The sequence below is a fragment of the Mytilus edulis genome, chromosome 2, assembly GCF_963676685.1.
Source record: "Mytilus edulis chromosome 2, xbMytEdul2.2, whole genome shotgun sequence".
NCBI classification, from domain to species: Eukaryota; Metazoa; Mollusca; class Bivalvia; order Mytilida; family Mytilidae; genus Mytilus; species Mytilus edulis.
The window spans coordinates 93,145,407-93,167,679 of NC_092345.1; the positions used below are offsets into that span (position 1 = coordinate 93,145,407).

The 22,273-nt window shown below is 31.5% G+C and overlaps 1 protein-coding gene across 2 annotated transcripts; it reads right to left on the reverse strand.

Annotated features, from left to right (window-relative positions):
* Positions 1-1,135: 1,135 nt before the first annotated feature.
* On the reverse strand, positions 1,136-20,891 carry LOC139513462 (ferric-chelate reductase 1-like). 2 transcript variants are annotated; one of them, XM_071302004.1, is made up of 14 exons: positions 20,633-20,891; positions 19,483-19,605; positions 15,287-15,369; positions 14,856-15,044; positions 12,461-12,559; positions 10,961-11,111; positions 10,322-10,426; positions 9,061-9,176; positions 8,511-8,588; positions 6,167-6,238; positions 4,986-5,085; positions 3,960-4,130; positions 1,844-1,917; positions 1,136-1,296 (listed from the first exon to the last, which is right to left on the reverse strand). In XM_071302004.1, the coding sequence occupies exons 3-14, from the start codon at positions 15,356-15,358 to the stop codon at positions 1,195-1,197; spliced, it is 1,329 nt and encodes a 442-aa protein (XP_071158105.1). In that variant the 5' UTR covers positions 15,359-15,369; positions 19,483-19,605; positions 20,633-20,891; the 3' UTR covers positions 1,136-1,194. The 2 variants fall into 2 exon arrangements, with proteins under 2 accessions (XP_071158105.1, XP_071158104.1); XM_071302003.1 differs by lacking the exon at positions 19,483-19,605.
* Between the last annotated feature and the right edge of the window lie 1,382 nt (positions 20,892-22,273).

The following is a 22,273-nucleotide window of genomic DNA, read 5'->3' on the forward strand; positions in this document are numbered from 1 at the left end:
TGTGCACTATTGTTTCAAATACTATAAGCAATATGCCAACTATATTTAGTGTATGTAATGTTTGGAAGTACATGTCTGTCTGGTAAAAATCATCTCAGATAATCCTTACCCTCATTTTAAAGTTAAATTGTTCAATGTTAAGTTTCTGTAGTTTTGCCTTCTGCTCAGATGCGATAAGCAGTAGATCAACTATATGTGGAGTGCATATTACTTCTTGTACTATGAATATTTATAATGTTTATTGCATATCTTTGATATATCACGAATATTTATGTTTTTGTTATTATTTAGATCTTTAAGAAATATAAAAAGAAACATGATCTTGAACTTTGTATAAACTTATTAATACAAGAATTTCCTCGATATGGATATGGAGGATAATTGTTAAAATGTTCAGGTGTTTTATTATTTTCTTACTAAAAAGTAAAATCACAAAAATATTGAACTCCGAAGAAAATTAAAAACGGAAATCTCTAATATCAAAGCTCAAGCACATCAAACGAATGGATAACAACTGCCATGTTCATGACTTGGTACAGGCATTTTTTTATGTAGAAAATGGTGGATTAAACCTGGTTTTAAAGCTAGTTTAACCTCTCACGTGTATGACAGTCGCATCAAATTCCATTATATTGACAACGATGTGTGTCACAAATAGGGGCACAACAACAACAAGAGCCCCGCCAACAACTGGGGTGATCTCAGGTGCTCTTGAAAGGTAAGTAGATCCTGCTCCACATATGGCACCCGCCGTGATGCTCATGTTATTACAAAACCGATAAATAGTTTTATTCACATTTGTAAAAGGGAAACATGATTGTAGTAACGACATAAGGAACATATCCGATATCATTCTTTGTTACAAGCACATACTTTTATATGCGGTTTGCCATTGAAAGATATTCAAATATTCTATTGGTTTTTTTTTTTTTTTTTTTTTTTTTTTTTTTTTTTTTTTAAAGATATTCAATATAATAATAACGAAACCAACCACCGCAACAGCTGCAACAACAACAATTCTGATATCACAATATGGCAAAAAAATAAAAACATTTTTACAAAAAAGTGCATTAAATTTACCTCCGACACATCGAAGTCACATACAAATGCACATCAAAATATTAAAAAAAAAATGTTGTTTAGAAATTTATTCGGAGTTATATAACACAGAAAAATTCCGTTACAAGTATAGTTTTATGAAGATGTTGATGTTGTTACCAATATTACCATAGCAAGGGTAAATGTCAAGGCAATAAATACATGGACGGAAAGAAGTATTTTCCTGAGTTTCCATGCCTGAAAATAAAATTAAAAAAGTAAAATCACAAAAATACTGAGCTCCGAGGAAAATTCAAAAAGGACAGTCCCTATAAATCAAATGGCAAAACCAAAAGCTTAAACACATCAAACGAATGGATAAAAACTGTCATATTACTGACTTAGCACATGCATTTTCTTATGTAGAAAATGGTGGATTGAACCTTGTTTTATAGCTAGTTAAGTCTCTCACTTTATTTTTTTTGGTTCTGTTAAAGAACTAAATTTAACTAGTAAGCTCATATCAATTAATTCGAAGTTTTGCCTAACAAATGTTTTGTCCCTTCGAAGGTCAACACGACTTTGGTTTTTCAAGAATGATTCCTTGCGAAAAAAATCTAACTAAAGCTTTCTCATTGTGACATATAATATGAATTTACGATTCAATCCGTGTATCATCGAGATTAAAAAAAAACAAAAAAAAAACCACAACATTAAGAGTGTTCTATAAAGGGCTTTTAAGTTTAGAAAATAATAAAATCATCATCTATTCTTTATCTCGTGTCTAATAATTTCATTGACTTACATATGGAGGTCTATCGGTTTCTATATTTTGTGGTGATGATTTGTTGTCTCTTGGTATTTTATGCATTTCATTCGCTGTCAAATAGAATATCAATTTATGTTAAAATCAATCAATAAAAAAAATACCTATGCATACTATAAAGTTTGTATATTAATGGACTGTTTAAGTCATAGACAAGGTAGGAAACCAATAAAAATGAAAGTCGTAATCTGAATCTTAAGATTTCATACATATCACCAACAGTATAAACATTTCCCTCTATGCATAGATCACCACTACCAGCACGCTTCCACAGTACTGTATATAACTCATCATAAATACCAGGCTAAATATGTGATTAAAATGTGTGTTCGAACAATCAGATATGATAAATTAAAATAAAATCATACAAGTTGATGTATTAAATGGAACTAATTATGACAAAAGATGGTTATAGTTCGTCCTGTGCATGTGTTGAATTGTCGTTTTTTTGTTGTTGCCGTTCAGTGTTTCTATTGTTTCATTGTTTTCCTCTTATAGTTGATATGTTTCCCTCAGTAATAGTCTGTAACCCGGATTTGTCTTCTCTAAATCGATGTATGACTTTCAAACAGCGGTATACTACTGTTGCCTTTATTTTTCAAAGTTCTTATGTTCCTATAGGTTATACTAGTGTTGACCATCATTAAACTACTATGGCCTTTTATCAAGCATACTCAAAGTTAGAAAAAAGATAAGAAATGCAGAAAGCAGTAATAATACTTAATATGATAACATTGATTAGTTACACGGCACATGAACCATATGATATAAACTGTTCATATAAGATTTCAAAATATATAATGGCGTAAGGCTCATAGAAGATATCAAAAAGTAAAATAACAAAATTATTGAAGTCAGAGTAAAATTCAAAACGGAAAGTCCCTAATCAAAAGGCAAAATCATAAGCCAAACACATCAAACGAATGGATAACATTTGTCATATTCATGACTTTGCACAGGCATTTTCTCAGGTAGAAAAGGGTGTATTAAACCTAGTTTTATAGCTAGCTAAACCTCTCACTTGTGTGACAGTTTCATTATATTGACAATGAAGTATGAACAAAACAAACAGACATAATAGGTTACAAAGCTATTTTAAAACAACCAATGGACATATCGACATGCATGCCGCTATACTTAATTAAAAACCATTGTACCAATCGCTAGGATTCCGTCTATTTGACCATAAAGTCTAGAAAATCAAAATTACACTAAATTTATGGTATCTGAATCGATTAAATGAATTTACTCTAATAAATAATTCTAAAATCCGAAAATCCTAAAGCCTTGCATGTGAAAGGGACATTTAATAAATAGCAAAGTCCTCTAAAGTAAACTTTGCCTGATAATGTTAGAATCTTAGTTACTTTAAAATAATTGTGGAAATTTATGAAATAAATGTTATGAAGCATGTCATTAGCGAAGCACTGATCACTAGGCTAATGATATTGTTTAGGGGACTACAGTCTTCATAGCGACATCTACCCAGTACTGGAAAATGAAAATTACTCATTATAAATGTAGTGTGTCCATAACACTTCCCCATTTTATCCTCCCCAGGAACGTTCAAAACAATAAATCCGAAAGCAGTTTATGTATACAACCGGACCAAACAGATAAGGCCAATATAAGTGAGGTGAACATTATTTTGTTTTTAATTTAGAAAATTTATGAAATGTTAGTAATAAGCCCTGAGAGTCACATAGAACTGACTGATGATAGCACCAAAGACTAACAGTCTACCAGTATCAGGTTAGATTCAATGCTAAAACGAAATAAAACTTTTTAAACTGGCATTCCCAAATGAGAACTGTGGATTTAATCCTTTAAGCCTTTTAATGTATAGTGAATACTGATGAGCAATATGACAAAAACTGACATTAACATTGTACCGTACAAGGCGAATTTATCCTGATGGAGTTGGACACTATCCCTCTTAAATAGAATCAAATTGTTTGGAATCAAATTGAGTTGTTATATGATAAAGATATGAGAAGATTCTTCTTCATTATGCACCACTATGATAGACTAACAAACTCAAGGAATCACACAATACCATTATAATAAAGAAATTCATCTGGTGTTGGTAACTTACAGTTTAATTGGTACGTTTCCTCCTGCTTTATTATATACTTTTCTTTAAAGAGAAGAACTTCAAATAGGACGATCATTAGGCATTTCAGCACTTCATGAACGATTAAAAAATAAAAAGCAGTTTCGGTTACATTCGCCTTCTTTAGTTGTATTCCAATGAAAATATTAATAGCTGAAAAAGAAAGAACAAAGACTTCTTGACAATCTGTGTTCAGACAAAGTTGTTACAACGACAATCGACACAATACCGATTCATGAGCAATTACAACATGCATAATCATACACAATATTAACAATTACTATCTTCTTATTTTGAAGAGCATAATAATTTGTCATTTTCAACATAACAAACTGTCATTATAGCCTACAATTTAAGAAAGAATCCAGTTTACTGTGATTGATAGGTATCAAATACAAGAGATGCCATTTGGCAATCATGCAGTAAATTAAATATTCATGCAAAAGTGATAAAATACATGGTATCGTATGTTGTCATCTAAGTGTCTGTTGTTATATTTGTCGTTTGGTAGCTGTCTTATTATTATCTAACCCCTCACCGCATCCAGTTCTCACAAGAAACTTTGCTTTGGGGTTCGTGTTGTTTATTCTTTAGTTTTCGATGTTGTGTCATGTGTACTATTGTTTTTCTGTTTTTCTGTTTGTCTTTTTCATTTTTAGCCATGGCGTTGTCAGTTTGTTTTAGATTTATGAGTTTGACTGTCCCTTTGGTATCTTTCGTACCTCTTTTGCTCCATTCGTAGGTCTAACTTATTGGTAATACAGTATTGCAAGAAATGCATTTATTCACGTTGACAACAAGTGAGATCATAAGTTTGAAGTGGCACTTCATGAGTTGCAGTTATCAATGCTATGAGTTTTCTTAAAAAATCGTAAATTGTTTTGCAGTGTTTGTGCTGTGGATGTCATATTTCCATTCAATCAAAGTCACTTTGGTCATCTTTATAACGGAGCCGTTTACAATGTTCTCTGTTTGAATTAATTCATTTAACTATACACTTGTACTTACGCCCTAATATTAAAGAACCGAGTCCCACAATACAATGAGCACAGTAGAAAACAGGTCTGTATTTACTGTCCATGTCCGGTCTTAATATACCAAGTATTGGCTAAAATATAATAAAACAGCATCAAAATAGCGTATTTAAAAAAAAAAGTAACATATTGATATAAAATTTATTACAACAATTTGTGCTACAACTAGAATGTGTAACTGTATGGTTAAGATATTCCACCTTCATATAAGAAGCTATAATCTGGGCATCAAAAGAAAGAGACACATGACAAGAAAAAGTTTATGAACGATCAGTTAAAGAAAAAACTAAATATTTTTGATAACAAGAAGGAAGGGCAAGAAAGAGTTGACAAAGCCTAGGTACAGTTGCTACTTATAAACGGTAAAACATCAATATTTCAAATTCAACCGGATAAATGCAATCAACTTAGTAAAAAAAGGAGCGCAGTTGTTTCTTATACGAAAGCCTACTGAATGTTGAAAATCATGTCATTTCATTAAAAAAAAAAAGAGCATCAAACATATTGTTAAATAAAAATAAGTAAAATCATTTTTGGATTTTCACTAAATTGTTATTTCTATTTTCTATATATATTAAATTGTAGTTCTGGAATACTTTTTGATTACATTAAGTGATCAAGATATTTATCCTCTATAATGCAATAGAAAGCCGATTAATATTTAACAAATACAAAAACAAAAACATAGTTTCTCAGGCAAAACACTTCAATTTGGCATAGAGTTAACCATTTTTCTTAAATGAAAAGTTTTCAATGCCTAATAGTCAAGCCATCTGTTATTTTTCGTTCTATCAATAGTTTGTGCACATGAGATGGCGAAGCTAAATTCAAAATGGTAGCAACGGTTGTAGACTTAGAAAAGTTCATTTCGGATCGTGCACTTTATCTCCAACCTTTGTCAAAACTCTAATTTGACACGAAGATGAGAAAGACCATATCCAAGGGAACATGTGTAGTAAGTTTCAAGTTGATCGGGACAGACGGATGGACTAACGAACGAACGGATGACCGAATGGACGAACATACAAACAAACAGACGCACATAATGCCCCTCTACGAGTAGAAATGTCGTTATTATGCACGAATCATTGAATAAGAACTAGCGAGAATGTTACTGAGATTGATCAGAAAACAGAATGTTATTTAAATACTTACATTTATTATGACCAAACAAAGAATAGTGATGCCCATAATTGGATGAGCGTTTTCAAATCGTGTATCACCAATCTAAAACAAGAATTAGTGTATGAAGTTATATTTAACGTACGATTCCAACGTACCAAACAACAATAGTACGAAATATTTGATTACTAAGAAGGCAGTTGGATTCAATTATGACTAGGCACACGGATTTTTTTTTAAATAATGACGAACACGTTTTTTATGCTTCAAGACAGTTCGGAAGTGTCTGTCACGAATAATGGAACAAACAAGTGCTTCAAATCATAGTGCAATATAAGGACTAGTTCAAGTCTTACATCTCTTATATACCAAGCTTAGTATGTATCCAGATATAGCTGAAATATTAAACGATCTTTGCTTTACTATTTGTACAGAACTGTATCCTCCATCATTTGTCCTTATTTTTGACTAGATAAGTTACCGTTTTGTGTCAGTAGATGCTGGAACCCATAATGTAATATTATCTGTATAAATAATATGAAATGTTTGATATCATCCGATGATACATCACAGCAATCAAACAAGGACATCTTCTACATCTTTTAATGTTTTTGCTTCAATGTTTTACCAATTTTTTTTCTAATACAAAAATGTGATTTAAAAATCATGAACTTGAACATATGAACTAAAGGTTATATTTGAAATAAATTTTTTAAGAACACCTCATTTTATTCAAATGTAGGTTCATAAAAAAGGGACGAAAGATACCAAAGGGACAGTCAAACTCATAAATCTAAAACAATCTGACAACGCCATGGCTAAAAATGAAAAAGACAAACAGAAAAACAATAGTACACATGACACAACATAGAAAACTAAAGAATAAACAACACGAACCCCACCAAAAACTAGGGGTGATCTCAGGTGCTCCGGAAGGGTAAGCAGATCCTGCTCCACATGCGGCACTCGTCGTGTTGCGTATGTGATAACAAATCCGGTAAATAGTCTCATTAGGTAGGTCACATTCAGGAAAGGGAAGGGGATTGTAGTTACGACGTAAGATACATATCCGATATCATTTGTGATACGGTTATTCCATAACGATCAACCAACTCGTGATGGCGTCCGTAAAATTTACGAAGGGATGATTTCAACTTCACCATTTGGAACTCTTGGTTTAATAGTTTCCTTGTGAGCAGCAACCCTCTATCAAGAAAATCATGATAGGAAATGCAAGCACGGGAATATCGTATCAATTGGGAGATATATACCCCGTATGCAGGTGCTGCTGGAATGTTGCTACTTAGAAATGGAAAGTTCACAATTGGAAAGCTGAAATCATCTCTTTTGTCGTAAAGTTTTGTTTTCAACCGACCCTAATTGTCAATTTCTAGATGTAAGTCAAGATATGAGGCCGACTTAACTGTATCTGTAGTATCCTTTATCTCTAGCTCGATTGGATAGATGCGTTCCACATAGTCACCAAATTTTGAATTATTTAGTGAAAGAACATCATCTATATAGCGAAACGTAGAGTTAAAGGATAGTGCTAACTTCTTATCTTTCTTCCTAAGAAGTTCCTGCATGAAGTCAGCCTCATAATAATAAAAAAAACAAGTCGGCAAGTAGAGGGGCACAGTTTGTTCCCATTGGAATGCCGACAGTCTGTTGAAAAACACGTCTTCCGAACGTAACAAATATGTTGTCAATCAAGAAATCAAGCATCTTGATAATATCAGTTTCAGAGAATTTTTGTTCGAATCAGGGTGATCCTTTACAAAGTAGGATTTATCCCTCCCTAAGATTTATTCAAATGTAGGTTCATCTGTTCAGCAGAAGTCTTATGTTGGTACACATACAAAATGTACTAGTATGTGTTTTTGCTGTCAACATTTTTGATCTATAAGAAACAACAAGATGTGGAACGACTTCAACTATTTGTAGGAGACATGAGAAAGTTGCAAGGCACTATCTAAAAAAAAACCCATATCAAATAGATAAAAGAAGATGTGGTATGAGTGTCAATGAATAACTCTCCATCAAAGGCACAATTAATAAAAGTAAACCATTTTAGGTCAAGGTACGGTCTTCAACACATAGCCTTGTTTATATCTATATTTTAAAGCATCTTTAAACTATTAGGATTTTGCAAACAATTATAAATCAATAAAGATAATATTCAATCAATTAAATTCATAACCAATAACTCCATTAATATGGTAACGGCGTCACTGTGTGGTGGAAACTTGTAGATATAAGTTCAGAAACTTATAAATCAATGGTTTATATATCTCTGATACACTTATGATACTTCATGCTAATGTTAAAAGCTAGCAACAAAGTTCTTACTTTCAAAAATCCACAAATGATCACTTACTTTCAGAGATCCACGAATAACGACACAAATGGATGTAATTGTCAAAATAGCTCCAATACTCATAAGAAGTCGGTGAACCTGGAAATCACATTGTCAGCTATAAATAACTTCAAAATCAAATAACATAAAATAAAATTTCAATTGATAAAATAGCATAGAATACAATACAGTAAAACATAAGCTCTTTGGAGCTTCTAAAACCAACATACATACTTTAATTTCAACATGAATACTATCAATAATAAGGTTGTTACAATGTTGTTTTGCAATTTAACTACACATTTGGAACAGAAACTTACTTGTATCTACTTTTGTGAGAATCAGCATTTACTCATAGTTTAAGTTGATCTAAAGTAAAGTTAAATTTTTCAAAACAGAAGGGAAACAGAATGAGCATAATAATTTTTCAGAGGAGGGCTTTTCCTATTCTTCATGGTGTGATATGTTTTGTTTAGAGTAAAAGTTGTCTGAAATTACAGTAAATAAAACGAAAATGAGGGCAAGCAAGGAACAATTGTGCAAATCTCACAAATGCTATAAAATAATTTACCTGAAACCATACTGAAGAACCAAATATCTGTTTTCTTGACCAGAGTGGTTTAAAGTATCTTACAATCATATTTCCAATATTCATAAAACACATCCAGGCAATAATGGCTAACGAACCTGAAAAGGCAATTTAAGAAGTATTAGCGTAAACGAAAATAAAGGAATGTTATGACCATGACTTTTTTTACTACGTATAAATAGAAAAATATTTCAATATTATAGGATTTAACCCTTTTCCTTGTGTTATGGATGACATGTGTTCACTGCTGTCTATTAATAACCCACAAACTAAATAATACTCCGAGGAATTTTAAGTTTATTGGTCAGCGGCCCAGTTTCAAAATCAATTAACCTTTAGAAAAATGTGCTCGAGTTGCAGGACAATAAATTTCGTTTAATGTATGCCATCATCACATGTTTACCAACTTATTATTGTATATATTGACCATCTTATCATAACGTAAATGTTTTGTTGACTTGTATAGAGAAATATCGGCATCCATGGACAACAAGGTAGCAAAATATTCGCTAAAGAAAGTCTGTTTGAGTGTGCAGGAAGTATAAAAGCGCAACCACATTAAGTCGGAATGGCGACGTCAAATCTAAAACCTTGTAAGGAAACATTGACTGACAAAAATACCGAACTCCGGGGAAAATTCTCTACGAAAAGTCCCTATGCAAATGGCAAAATCAAAAGCTCAAACACATCAAACGAATGGATAACAACTGTCTTATTCCTGACTTGGTACCAGCATTTTCTTATGTATGAAATGGTAGTTTTAAACCTGATTTTAAAGTCTAACTAAACCTCTCACTTGTATGACAGTTGCGGAAAATTCCTTTATAAGAGTGCCACTCTATATACATCTGTACATGATTAATTCATTGCAAAACCTCTCTGAGGGAGTCACAGCTTTTCTACTACTTTACATAATTCTACTCCTTACAATATATTTTAGGGGAGGGGTGTATGAATCATTAAAAATACTGTTTAAGTTGTAACCTTTAAAGATGGAGTTCGTTTTGCTCCTTTGTAAGCATCTTTGATGCAATAACATAGAAAAAAAATACGTTAGAAATGTAAATAGAGCAATCATTTCAATTTAACCTATATCAAAGTGTAAAATACACTTCGGTACTTCGCCATACAGTCTAATTATAAAAAACAATCTGTCTGAAATAAGAACATATAAAAGTTAGTTTGATAAATCTATATAGTATATCTAATAGTGTTATGATCGTTAATATATGAATACAGCTACCATGTGCCTTTATTCTTGAAGGTTCGCCTTGTCCTACTTCAGCAACGGATTTTAGATCCACTTTCTCTGAAGACAGTGAATATTTGTGATGTTTCAATTTTATTCCTACAATTAGAGGTGCATAACCCATGAGTTGCATTCTTGTTAACATTATAACAATTTTTGTGTGCATTACTTATATTAATTATAGCCACGGTAACAATAAATCAAATGAAAACTAGTACTGTTATTGTTTTACAGACATCAATCCAAACAGTAAATAAAACAGTTCTTATTTGTGTAAAGGATAAAAAATTAGTAAAAGATAAAAATAAATGTACTAGATGCTATTGTACAGTGTCCTGAAATATGATTTTTATCTTTCTGAAGAACATATACATTGTATACCAACTGAAATTGGATTATGTTTTAAAGTTTTTTTTACTTGAAAAATATAGTCTGGAAACCAAATTTTGACGCTCTGAGATGTTCGATTGATTTCCTTCCCAAACATTAGGTTCTAGTTTAGGGGATAAGGATTACAGAGCCATCGAAGACTTCAGAAGACAAAAAACTATACTTAAAAACATTAATTGGGGTTTATAATTTACATTGGTTTCTGTCGAAACATACCTAAATGATCAGGACTACTATAATTACCTCCGCTGGTCTTTCCTTGTGCATACATCATGTAGAAATTGGTGTTTAGGTCGAAAACCTTCGCATCTGTGTTCAAATTTGTTCTATTGAATGTACATGTAATGATGTTGTTCGCGTAATAGTGAACCAAATTTGAAAGTCCATTTGTTGGCTAAAAAACAATAGGTAATTACCACAAGATTGATTGCGAACGAGATAAACTTGATACCAATATCAAATGTATCTATATCGTAACACCAATTGATCGTGGTTTATAAAAACCAAATTAACATCTTATTTCTAAAGTAATGTTGTATTTAAAGTTACTTGAAATATTTTTTTGGGGATTTGGACAAACACCATGTTTTCAAGTGATCCAAGCAAGAAATATTCATCACTAAAAGTGTTTATGACAGGTAAATATTTTAAAGATTGTTTTGTTCATTTTTATGCAATATGCGATACCGATTTGTGTCATTTTATACCAGTAAGCAGTACATTACATAATCAACAACTTGTTTTCCTTGTTATACTTGAGATAGTACCTGTTGTAGGTGTAAAACCTATTAAAAGAAAAGACACACTGAAGTCAGTATACATTTATGGTTCAAAAAAAGATATGAATAAATTATGTAGATACTTTATTAAAGGTTCGTTTCTCAGCTTGTATGCAATACTAGTAGGTACATCAGTGGGAGAAGACAATAGATATCGCATTTTTTTTCACACAACGTTGTCAATATAATGGAAATTTATGCGACTGTCATACAGGTGAGATGTTAAGCTAGCTATAAAACCAGGTTTAATCCACAATTTTCTACATAACAAAATGCCCGTACCATGTCAGGATGCGATTGAGCTTTAGATTTTGCCATTTCATTATGGACAGTCTGTTTTGAATTTTCCTCGGAGTTTTGTTCTTCATATTTACGCAATTTCAATCATCTGTTATAGTTGAAATTAAGATATTATACAAACACTACTCTACTTCGACCAATTTGAATTATAGTATATATCTATCGTGTATAAGAATTGAATGGTTTTACACTAGTAATTTTGGGGCCCTTTATAGCTTATTGTTCGGTGTGAGCCAAGGCTCCTTGTTGAAGGCCGTACATTGACCTATAATGGTTTACTTTTATAAATTATTATTTGGATGGAGAGTTGTCTCATTGGCACTCATACCACATCTTCCTATATCTATTTAATACACTAAATGGCTTTGTGTAGAAATTGATGAAAATTAAATTTAAAAAAAGTTTTATCTCTTGAGTAAAATCAAAAGGTAAAATCACAAAAGGACTGAACTCCGAGGAAATTCTAAACGGAAAGTCCCTAATCAAAGCTCAAACCCACCAAATGAATGGATAACAACTTTCATATTCTGTATTTGGTACAGGCATTGCCTTATGTAGAAAATTGTGGATTGTGGTTTTATAGCTAGCAAAACATTTATGTCTTGAATTAGTTTAATTTTAATATTGTATATATCTTCTTATATATTAGAGTGAATAAACTTACATTAGTGACTAAGATGTTGTGATGTCCATGATTGTAAGAATTTTCGTAGCTGAAAGATCCACTGTTAGACATTAAACATGATGAAACACTAGCATCACCCTTCAAAAGTATAGAATCAAGAATAGATAGTGCTTGTAAGTAAATATATACCAAGTGCTCCACGAAACAACTTTCTAAATTATTAACATCTATTTTATCCCAGTAGTCACCATTTAGGTGTTGACATGAATATCAATAATATGGTCATTTTTAAAATTTCCTGAATACAAAACTTTGAATTTTACGAAAAACTAAGGATTTTCTTATCCCAGGCATAGATTACCTTAGCCGTAATTGGCACAACTGTTTGGATCCTCAATGCTCTTCAACTTTATACTTGTTTGACTTTATAAATATTTTGATATGAGCGTCACTGATGAGTCTTATGTAGACGAAACGCGCGTCTGGCATACTAAATTATAATCCTGGTACCTTTGATAACTATTTATCATCAATTAAAGACGGGCTTCAAAGTTATTGTAAAACTGTCTATTCTAGAGGTAGCGTGAATCAGATGTGGATACTTAAAAATTCCAAAGATCTTCAAGAGTACATACAATCTAACTCTCTTTCATCTTGTAATAGTATAAAAAAATTTGACTTTTCTACACTTTATACAAGTATTCCACATTCCAAACTAAAAGACAAATTGAAAGAGTTGGTATTGCTTTGTTTCATAAAAAAGAATGGCCAACGAAGATACAAGTATCTTGTCTTAGGAAGGGATAAATCCTACTTTGTAAAGGATCACTTTGATTCAAACAAAAAATTCTCTAAAACTGACATTATCAAGATGCTCGATTTCTTGATTGACGTTTCAACAGACTATCAGCATTCCAATGGGAACGAATTGTGCCCCTCTTCTTGCCGACTTGTTTCTTTATTATTATGAGGCTGACTTCATACATGAACTTCTTAGGAAGAAAGATAAGAAGTTCGCAATATCATTTAACTCTACTTTCCGCTATATAGATGATGTTCTTTCACTAAATAATTCAAAATTTGGTGACTATGTCGAACGCATCTATCCCATTGAACTAGAGATAAGGGTACAACAGATACAGTTGTCGGCCTCATATCTTGACTTACATCCGGAAATTAACAATGAAAACAAAACTTTACGACAAAGAGATGATTTCAGCTTTCCAATGGTGAACTTTCCATTTCTAGATAGCAACATTCCAGCAGCACCTGCATACGGTGTATATATCTCCCAATTGATACGATATTCCAGTGCTTGCATTTCCTATCATGATTTTCTTGATAGGGGGTTGTTGCTCACAATGAGGCTATTAAATCAAGAGTTCCAAATGGTGAAGTTGAAATCATCTCTTCGTAAATTTTACGGACGCCATCACGAGTTGGTTGACCGTTATGGAATGACTGTTTTACAAAGGATATCGGATATGTTCCTTACGTCGTAACTACAATCCCCTTCACTTTCATAAATGTGACCTACCGAATTAGAAATTTACCGGATGTGTTATCTCGTAAGCAACATGACGGGTGCCACATGTGGAACAGTATCTGCTTACCCTTCCGGAGCACCTGAGATCACCCCTAGTTTTTGGTGGGGTTCGTGTTGTTTATTCTTTAGTTTTCTATGTTATGTCATGTGTACTATTGTTTGTCTGTTTGTCCTTTTCATTTCTAGTCATGGCGTTGTCAGTTTATTTTCGATTTATGAGTTTTACTGTCCCTCTGGTATCGTTCGTCCCTCTTTTAAGGGTGTAATTCCACTGTTTCATGTGCTTTAAAGTAATCTGAATAGAATTTAAGAACAATTTTGTATATCTAACCACTGAGTAAATGTCACTGTATGAGGACATTTAAGAATGTCTTTAATCCCGGAGGTATCTCTTGCCCTGCAGTCAGCGCTTTTTGTTTTGACATGGCATATCATTGATCTGTTCTTTTTTTGTAAATTTATTGGTTAGAAAATGTTGCATAATTCTAATAACTGGTGTTTTTTTATATTCAAGGTATATAGTGCCTTCGTTAAATTTGGCACAACCTTTTGGAATTTCGGAATTAAAAGCTCTTCAACTTTATGTTTGATGTGACCTACCATCTGTTTTTATTCGAGCGCCACTGATTGTCTAAGGTAGACAAAACTTGCGTCCGGCGTGCAAAAAACCCCAGCCCAAAACAAACACGTATCTTTAACGAGACTGTATAAATCGAACTTGTCAACAATATAAAGAAACAGAATGACATAAGTACACGACCTTTCATTTAATAATTTGACGAATAGTGATCCAAAAACAGTAAAGAATAAACAAACGTACACGAAAAATTTAACAATTATACAAAAAAAATAATTTTTAAAAGAAGATGGCAAAGATATATAACATACCATAGTCTGTGAAGGAGACAATCCAAAACACACATAGTGGTCTGTATCTGTAGACAATGCTGCCTGTATAGTAAATTCTGTCGACGTCTTACCACTTAACCAGGATACCAAATATGTACACGATTGTCCATTATCACAGTCACTGTAACAACCCTTTGTTTTACCACATTCAGGATTTATAGAAAATGCCTAAAATAATTAAGAGATATTCATTTCTATAATAAACATAGATAACAGGATTAAATTTTCCTATTTGCATCAGACGCGCGTTTCGTCTACAAAAGACTAAAAATATATCTTGAAAGGTTCTTTTGTTTGATCCCAAAAGTATGTTTTAAATTGAACAAGCAAAATTTGTCCTTATTTGTCTGTTTTAAATATGGAATGTTTCTTCTTTAACTACTTTACTTTGACAGAAAGATTTAACTTACATTAGCATGTTTAGAGTGCATTAACAGCATGATTCCAATCATACAGGACACGCAAGATTCAAAGTCCATCATTTTCAAATTTACTGAAATATATTTGAATTATTATAAAAAAAAGTCACAAATAAAAGTGGTGTTACAATTAAGTAACCAAACAGAACATAAACCCCAAAAACATAAATTAGGAAACAAGTTTCACAAATGCTAACATGACCCCTTCCTGCACACACCATACATGAAATGCTGATAATAAATGCAAAATTCAAAAAATAAAAAGTTAGCAGTACTGTCAAATTTGTTTTCGAGGGGACATTAATTATTATAATGTAACCTTTATTGAGAATTTCTATTTATTAATACAAATTATTAGCGGACGCTGGTATATAATAAAAGATAAACATCGACATGCATTTAAGATTTAACTCAACAATCGACTCTGGAAAAGGATGAGTAATGGCATTTATTTCAGCTTATTTAATTTTAATATGAATAAGGAAGTATTTACCAGTAACCTGCATAGGATATTTACCAGTAACCGGGTTATTTTTATCAAAAAGTGTAATAAAAATACTGAACTCCAATGTGAACTAAGAACGGGATTAACATAAGCAAACGTTTGCTTCAATCGGAACAAATGGAAAGCCACTGTCATATTTGTGACTTGTTGCAGCCATTTTCCGACGAAAATAATCTGTTAAATTGGTGTAATAGCTGGATTGTGGTGGTCAAGAAATTTAACTGCACGACAAACAGGCTTCTTTCTAAAGATTAATTGATAATTGCAACAATTTTCTGATAGAAAAGCATAGATGAAATCCAAATTTTGCCAAATGCAGTCGGTGTAAAATTATCAATTTAATATATACTTTTAGTATACACGAAGTTAGATACTAACTACGCTGCTGCATTTGACGTTCATTATTAATTGTGATAAATGCATAATTAAAATAACGAAACAATCTATTTGGCTTACTTTTACTTTGTATTTAATATGCAATCGGTATTGTCTCTAGATGATAACAAATGTAAAAATTAGGACAATATAGGTAACACAAATTTTCAACCTAAAATAACTTGCCTCTTAGGTAATTAATAACTTTTTAAAATTAGTTTCAACTGACAAAACTCAAGTAAAACACTAAAAAACTCATTAAATAAAAAACAATATATATACTTCGACTATTCGTATCGATTACTAAATTTTTTATTAATATAAAATAAACCGGATTTTAGTTGTTTATTTACTACTGTATTTGCCCAAACATAGATTATGGAGATTAAATTAATCAACCGATGATTCAATCAGGAGAAAAATGACGCTTAATGATAAATTAACTGCCTCCTTTATATTTTTTTCAATTAAACATTAGAGTTTTGTATTTTTGATTAATACCGTGTAAACAGATTTCAACGACTACGTCATTTTCGATAAGATTGTTGATTAGATCTATAAGACTATGACTTTGAGACTATCATTACAAATTATAGTTATATTATACATAGCTGTATCGAATAACACGTATGATATCCATTTTACCGTGTACAAGGGGTAATTCTGAAAGAAAAATAAAACACCACCAGGGAAAGCCGATTTACTTTTGGGGGAGCGAAAATATTTAAAATCTTTAAGAATATAAATACGAAATTTTCTCAACAGAACAGTTAAAATCATCCGTTGACTTATGTAAATAGAAACCTAGGAACCATTTAGTTATCAATTAACGTCAGTATGATTTAGAACTAGGGATCAGCTTAGCAGGGCGCTATGCATACATTGTCACTTCAGGAAGTTCAACGTTTGAATTATCAAATTTGCATAAGTTTACAGACAAATATATTTAAGGACATTCACTTTTTGGCAACCAAAATTGGCATTTTTATAAATAATAAAAACAAAATCAAAGATTGTGTCAGGCAAATGACAGTTGACAATGGCTCTGACAATTAATGATGAAGATTCTTCTTTGGAGCGACAGAATGCCCTTTTTTTTTTATAAATCAAGTTTTCTATCCCTTAACATAGATAACTTTAGACAGATTTGGAACAACGTTTTTGGAATTTCAGGTTTTTAATGCTCACCAACTTTGTAATATATTTGATTACATGTACACTGATTCGTAAAATGTCACGGAAGGCGTGTCTAGCATACTAATGTAAAGCCTGATCGACATCTTTGATAATGGAAATAATGATAATAATGATTTTAAATATGATATGAAAAAGAAACTTTTGCTAAAATTGCTAAAATATCAAATATATATGGATAATATAGATAAAAATCATGATGATGGTTGGCTTCCTTGGCAAATTAAGTATTTTATCAATTATGGACAAGCACATTGTATCTTGAATATCTGTTTGTTTACTTCCAATGTACATACAATGAAAGGTTGGACGTATGATAAAAATTTATAAATACGCAATCACATCAGTTCTTGGCTATACTCTTTGGACTTTTTCTGTTTATACCTCTTCCTATTTTTAATAAGCTTTGTATTTTCAAATATGTTGGCCTCGTTCATTACTAAAGAGACATTGATTGTCGAAAATTAGTACCGTTTTTGTAATTACTACAACTGGGTAGACGCCTCTGATGGTGGACTGATAGTCCCAGGGGGCATCAACAGCCCAGAAACCAGTTCTTTGGTACTGGCATGAAAATACGGATTCTACTTTATTAAATTTCCTGTTAAACAATTTTGGAAATTAATTGAAATTAATGAATGTATCTCCTTCATCTACCTAACCCGGTTTGGCTGTACGTTCTGGACCTATTTTGTTTATAGCTCTTCTTATTTTTAATAAGCTTTTGATTATCAAATAGTTTTGCCTTGAGCATTACTGAAGATACATTGATTGTCGAAATGCGCATCTGGTTCATAAAACAAATTGGTACCGTTCATTTTATTACAGTACGGAAAGTCTGAAATAAACGATGAAAGAATGGCACTATTAACGCACGCATAAAAAACCCTTATTTATGATTATTAACTGTACACAGATACCGGTATTTGTAGCACGTTACCTAACCTAACAATTATATTCTTCGGTGCATTTTTTTGTCATTTTTCAGGTATAAGAATGATACATTATGCATGTACCTTATAATATTTAACAAATCATTAACCCTGGCATCTATGATGATTTTGTATTAATAAGTAGATTAAGGTACATGATTTCTGAGACCATTATACTAATATTGTATGAAGGTCCAAAATAACGTTTATCACTTTAAGCTTCGCCTACTCTTAATCATACGATTATACTACTCAAGTGCTTGAAAAGGCACATTTCCAAACAAATTGAACCAGGAATTATTTCTGTATGTTATTTTCAAGATTAATTGTTCCTTTGTAATAGATAATACTTCAATTAAAACGTTGGAATTGTGATTTTGTTTTCTATTTCAAGAGCACAAACCATCAGTTGATTGTGTAAATGCTACTTTCTATAATATAATAAAACTTGTGTGCTCTATGGGGGATTTCAGAAAAAATATACTTTGAAAACAAATGATTGCAGTATTAATGATTTTACCAATATGTTCCAGCAACACTATTACCCAATTTAATTGAAGGATTAAAATGTTAAGCAGGAAAGAGACCAGATGACAAATTAATAGCAAAATAAAAGCAACATACCTCGGCTCAAAATAAGAGAAATGATCGCTTAAGACCACATTTTATGAATTTCAAAGCCTCGTTTAAGTAAAGCTTATTTAAAGAACATTATTTGGTATATGACAAGCACATGTCCATTTGAAAAATAAACAATGAAAATTAGTCTTTGTTAGGGAAGATAAATGATGATAACAGTAGTATGACTTTTTGTGTCTTGAAAACTTAAAAAGCATATATATTTGATACAATTATCTATACAGCTTCTTATTCATGCATGGGTACATAATAGGATATTTTGGAAAATCATTTCAAACACAAACATTAGTAATGAAGAGACCCTTTTGCACTAAAGATAAATAAAAAAAATGAAAATGACTAGAACATGCATGTATGACTTACATAATTTCAATATTGTATTGTTAACGTTGCTAAACAGTTCATATGATTATCATCTTAGTAGTTCAAATTAAAAAATACTATAATGCCTAACTTTGTATAACAAAAGCTAACACTCTTTTGTGAACTATGAATTTTAAATATGATAAAATTTAGCAGAACATGTACATCGGAAAACATACTTAGCTCTAATAATGGTGCCCTACTTATTTCACTGGTATGTTTTCTCTGTTTATACGTATTTTATCATCAAATTTGTCTTTCTCTTTATCAAATTATTCAGCTATAGAGAGTCCAACGTTACCCTGTAATTGGATTGAACATCTATGATTGAATTAGATCTAACGTTGAACGTTTTAACATGTTTGGTTTGTTTATGTGTATAAAAATAAGTGAATAGACGAAGCAAATTTTCCAAGAAGAGAGGCTATAATGCAAAAAAAAAATTTTAAATAAATATGAACTAACATGAGAGGAGGGTTTGTAGCAGTTTCATGTTACTTTCAAAACATGACCAATGACCCTAATAAGGATACTGAAATAGTCTTGATGATGACAGATTATCATTGATATATACGACATGTACTATTGTTTCGAAGCAAAGTATTTATTTTAGTTAAAGTCATTCATTTTTTTATGTTGGACCAATCGCACTGGTTCAAAAAAAAAAATTAATAAGAGAGTTCTAATAAATTGAAAACAACACCTTTAATAATTTCAATGCGTCTGAAGCGCTTTTCTGGATTTACCTTCACCAGGAACGCTCAAAGCCAAACAATTCCGAGGATGTATAAGTACCGAAACCGTTGAAGAGCTATATGACAAAAATACCTAAATTTGACTGAGGGAGTTTGTTTCTTAATAATTTCAAATTTATAAACGGACAATTTTAGAAAAGTTTGTAAAATCATGTCAGTACCAAAGTACTGACTACTAAGTTGATGATACCCTCGGGGACTGATAGTCCACCAGCAGAGGTATCAACCCCAGTGCTACCTGCACAAGAAAGGGTGGAAATAGACGCATTTGTGTTCAACTAATCAGAACTACTTAAATTTGATCAAAACTTAGTATCTTAGACAGATTGACGAACAGACACTTTTTAATGACTGTTAAATACACATTTTCCTTACGATTAAAAAATATAATACTTATCATGGAGTACATCGGGTACACATAACTATCTCCACTTTTTGACCTGTTGTATCATTAACATACTACAGTACATTTAGTTCAAAGTTAATTAGTTATTTAAAAAAAAATATATAGCCAAAATGATATATTTTAGCCATTGCTAAGTTGGTAAAAACGCAAATAAACAGTAATAATTACCTGATGCATTATTTTATAAATCCGCTGATTTTATATAACAATCTTATGTCTTTTTGATGACTGTTTACATAGCGTTATCACACTTATCATGTTTAGGACACATGAAAAAGATAATAAATGTGTATATTGGTTGCATCGTAACAATGACGTAAAATTGCTTTCGAAGAAAAACTAAGTAAGGATATAATAAACATATAACTCATCTACGATACTAGGCTGATGATTTTACACAAGACTCTGCAAGCGCTCATTTTTAAACAATTGGCGGGTCAACTCCTGGACGAAGTTTTGAATTAAAAAAAAAACCACTATAGTGTTGTTTTCATCATCAACAAAAATTAACTTTAACAACAAACACGACATGAAGTGATATAATCAAAACAATAAGTTACAATCATCTTGTTTTCTCAGCGGTTACAAGGTTTGTCGTTGAAATCAACAATATTTTGAAACAGTAGTTCATAACTCCGACATTAAAGTACAACACTACTTGATGTTGATACAGATAACAGCAGTGTCCTAAAACTATGACATTGTCACTTGATAAATTACGTTGTTTCAAACTTTTACTGTGATTGGATACAGTAGATGATTACTAGGAACAAAAACAACACTAAATTAAAACAAAAACAAAAAAATGTAAATTAAAAAATCAATATTCTGAATAAACGATGATAACAGACAACGAACAAATGTTAGTCAGACATAAATAAAGCAGACAAAAAACAAAAACAAACGAACGAAATCAAAAATTAATATATCAAACTCGTTTAACAAAATAAAAAAATCGTCGAAATTGATATTCAAATGAAATATTCAACCATTACATATATATATTTATTAATAGTATCGGAAGCACATGTCTGTGTTTGTTTATGTTCAACACGTGTTGATGAGCACATGGTTGCATACCTGGTTTTTTATTGTATGATTTGATTGGCTATTGTATGTCGCAATGCAGGTATCCTACCCGTTTGTACGAGGGTAGGATCGTGATTCTCGTGCAGAATCTCATTATGAATAATAGATATTTTTATAACTAGTTATTTGACGTTCTGCCTTTCAGAGTAGCATACCTCCGTTTCGTTATACATATCCCCCACCCATTTGATATATTTGAGTTAGACAGTTTAATGATGTGACAAGATGAGTTGTAATGATAATGTATTTATTGTGTTTTGTAGATTGTTGTTGATTTTGATTTTTAGTGGGATGGAGTCCCGATACGGATTTTTGTTGTACAGATGGACGTTTGAATGAATAGTGAAATATAAATATATGAAATGGTTTTGATGTTTAAAGAAAAAATAAAGTATTAAGGTGTGTACTCACAAGGAGAGCTCATTCCTATAGTATACATGTGTTGAGTTATATTGACTAAATAATTTATGTTCGGTTAAGCTTGGCGAATTAGAACATAATTAACATATTAAATATATATAAAAATTGTATTAAACTGTCGATACCGATATAAAAAAGCAGACAGTTAAAGTTAAATCGTTGCTCAAAAAGCAAAATCATCAGTTCCTTTCATCAAATAAAGAACAAACTTTTATTAATATACAGGAATGGACTGGACAAATGACCGACATTAAAATGGGTGTCATCAAACTGTCATAAAACCGCTCACAACCGATAAGA

Excerpts from the sequence above, each read along its gene's own strand:
- LOC139513462 (XM_071302003.1), bottom strand. The coding sequence starts at position 15,358 with ATGATGGACTTTGAATCTTGCGTGTCCTGTATGATTGGAATCATGCTG. Across the intron at positions 5,086-6,166 it reads TTTGTTTGGTCATAATAAAT|CCAATACTTGGTATATTAAG; the intron begins GTAAGTATTTAA and ends ATTATATTTTAG. Across the intron at positions 1,297-1,843 it reads AAACCGATAGACCTCCATAT|GCATGGAAACTCAGGAAAAT; the intron begins GTAAGTCAATGA and ends TTTTATTTTCAG.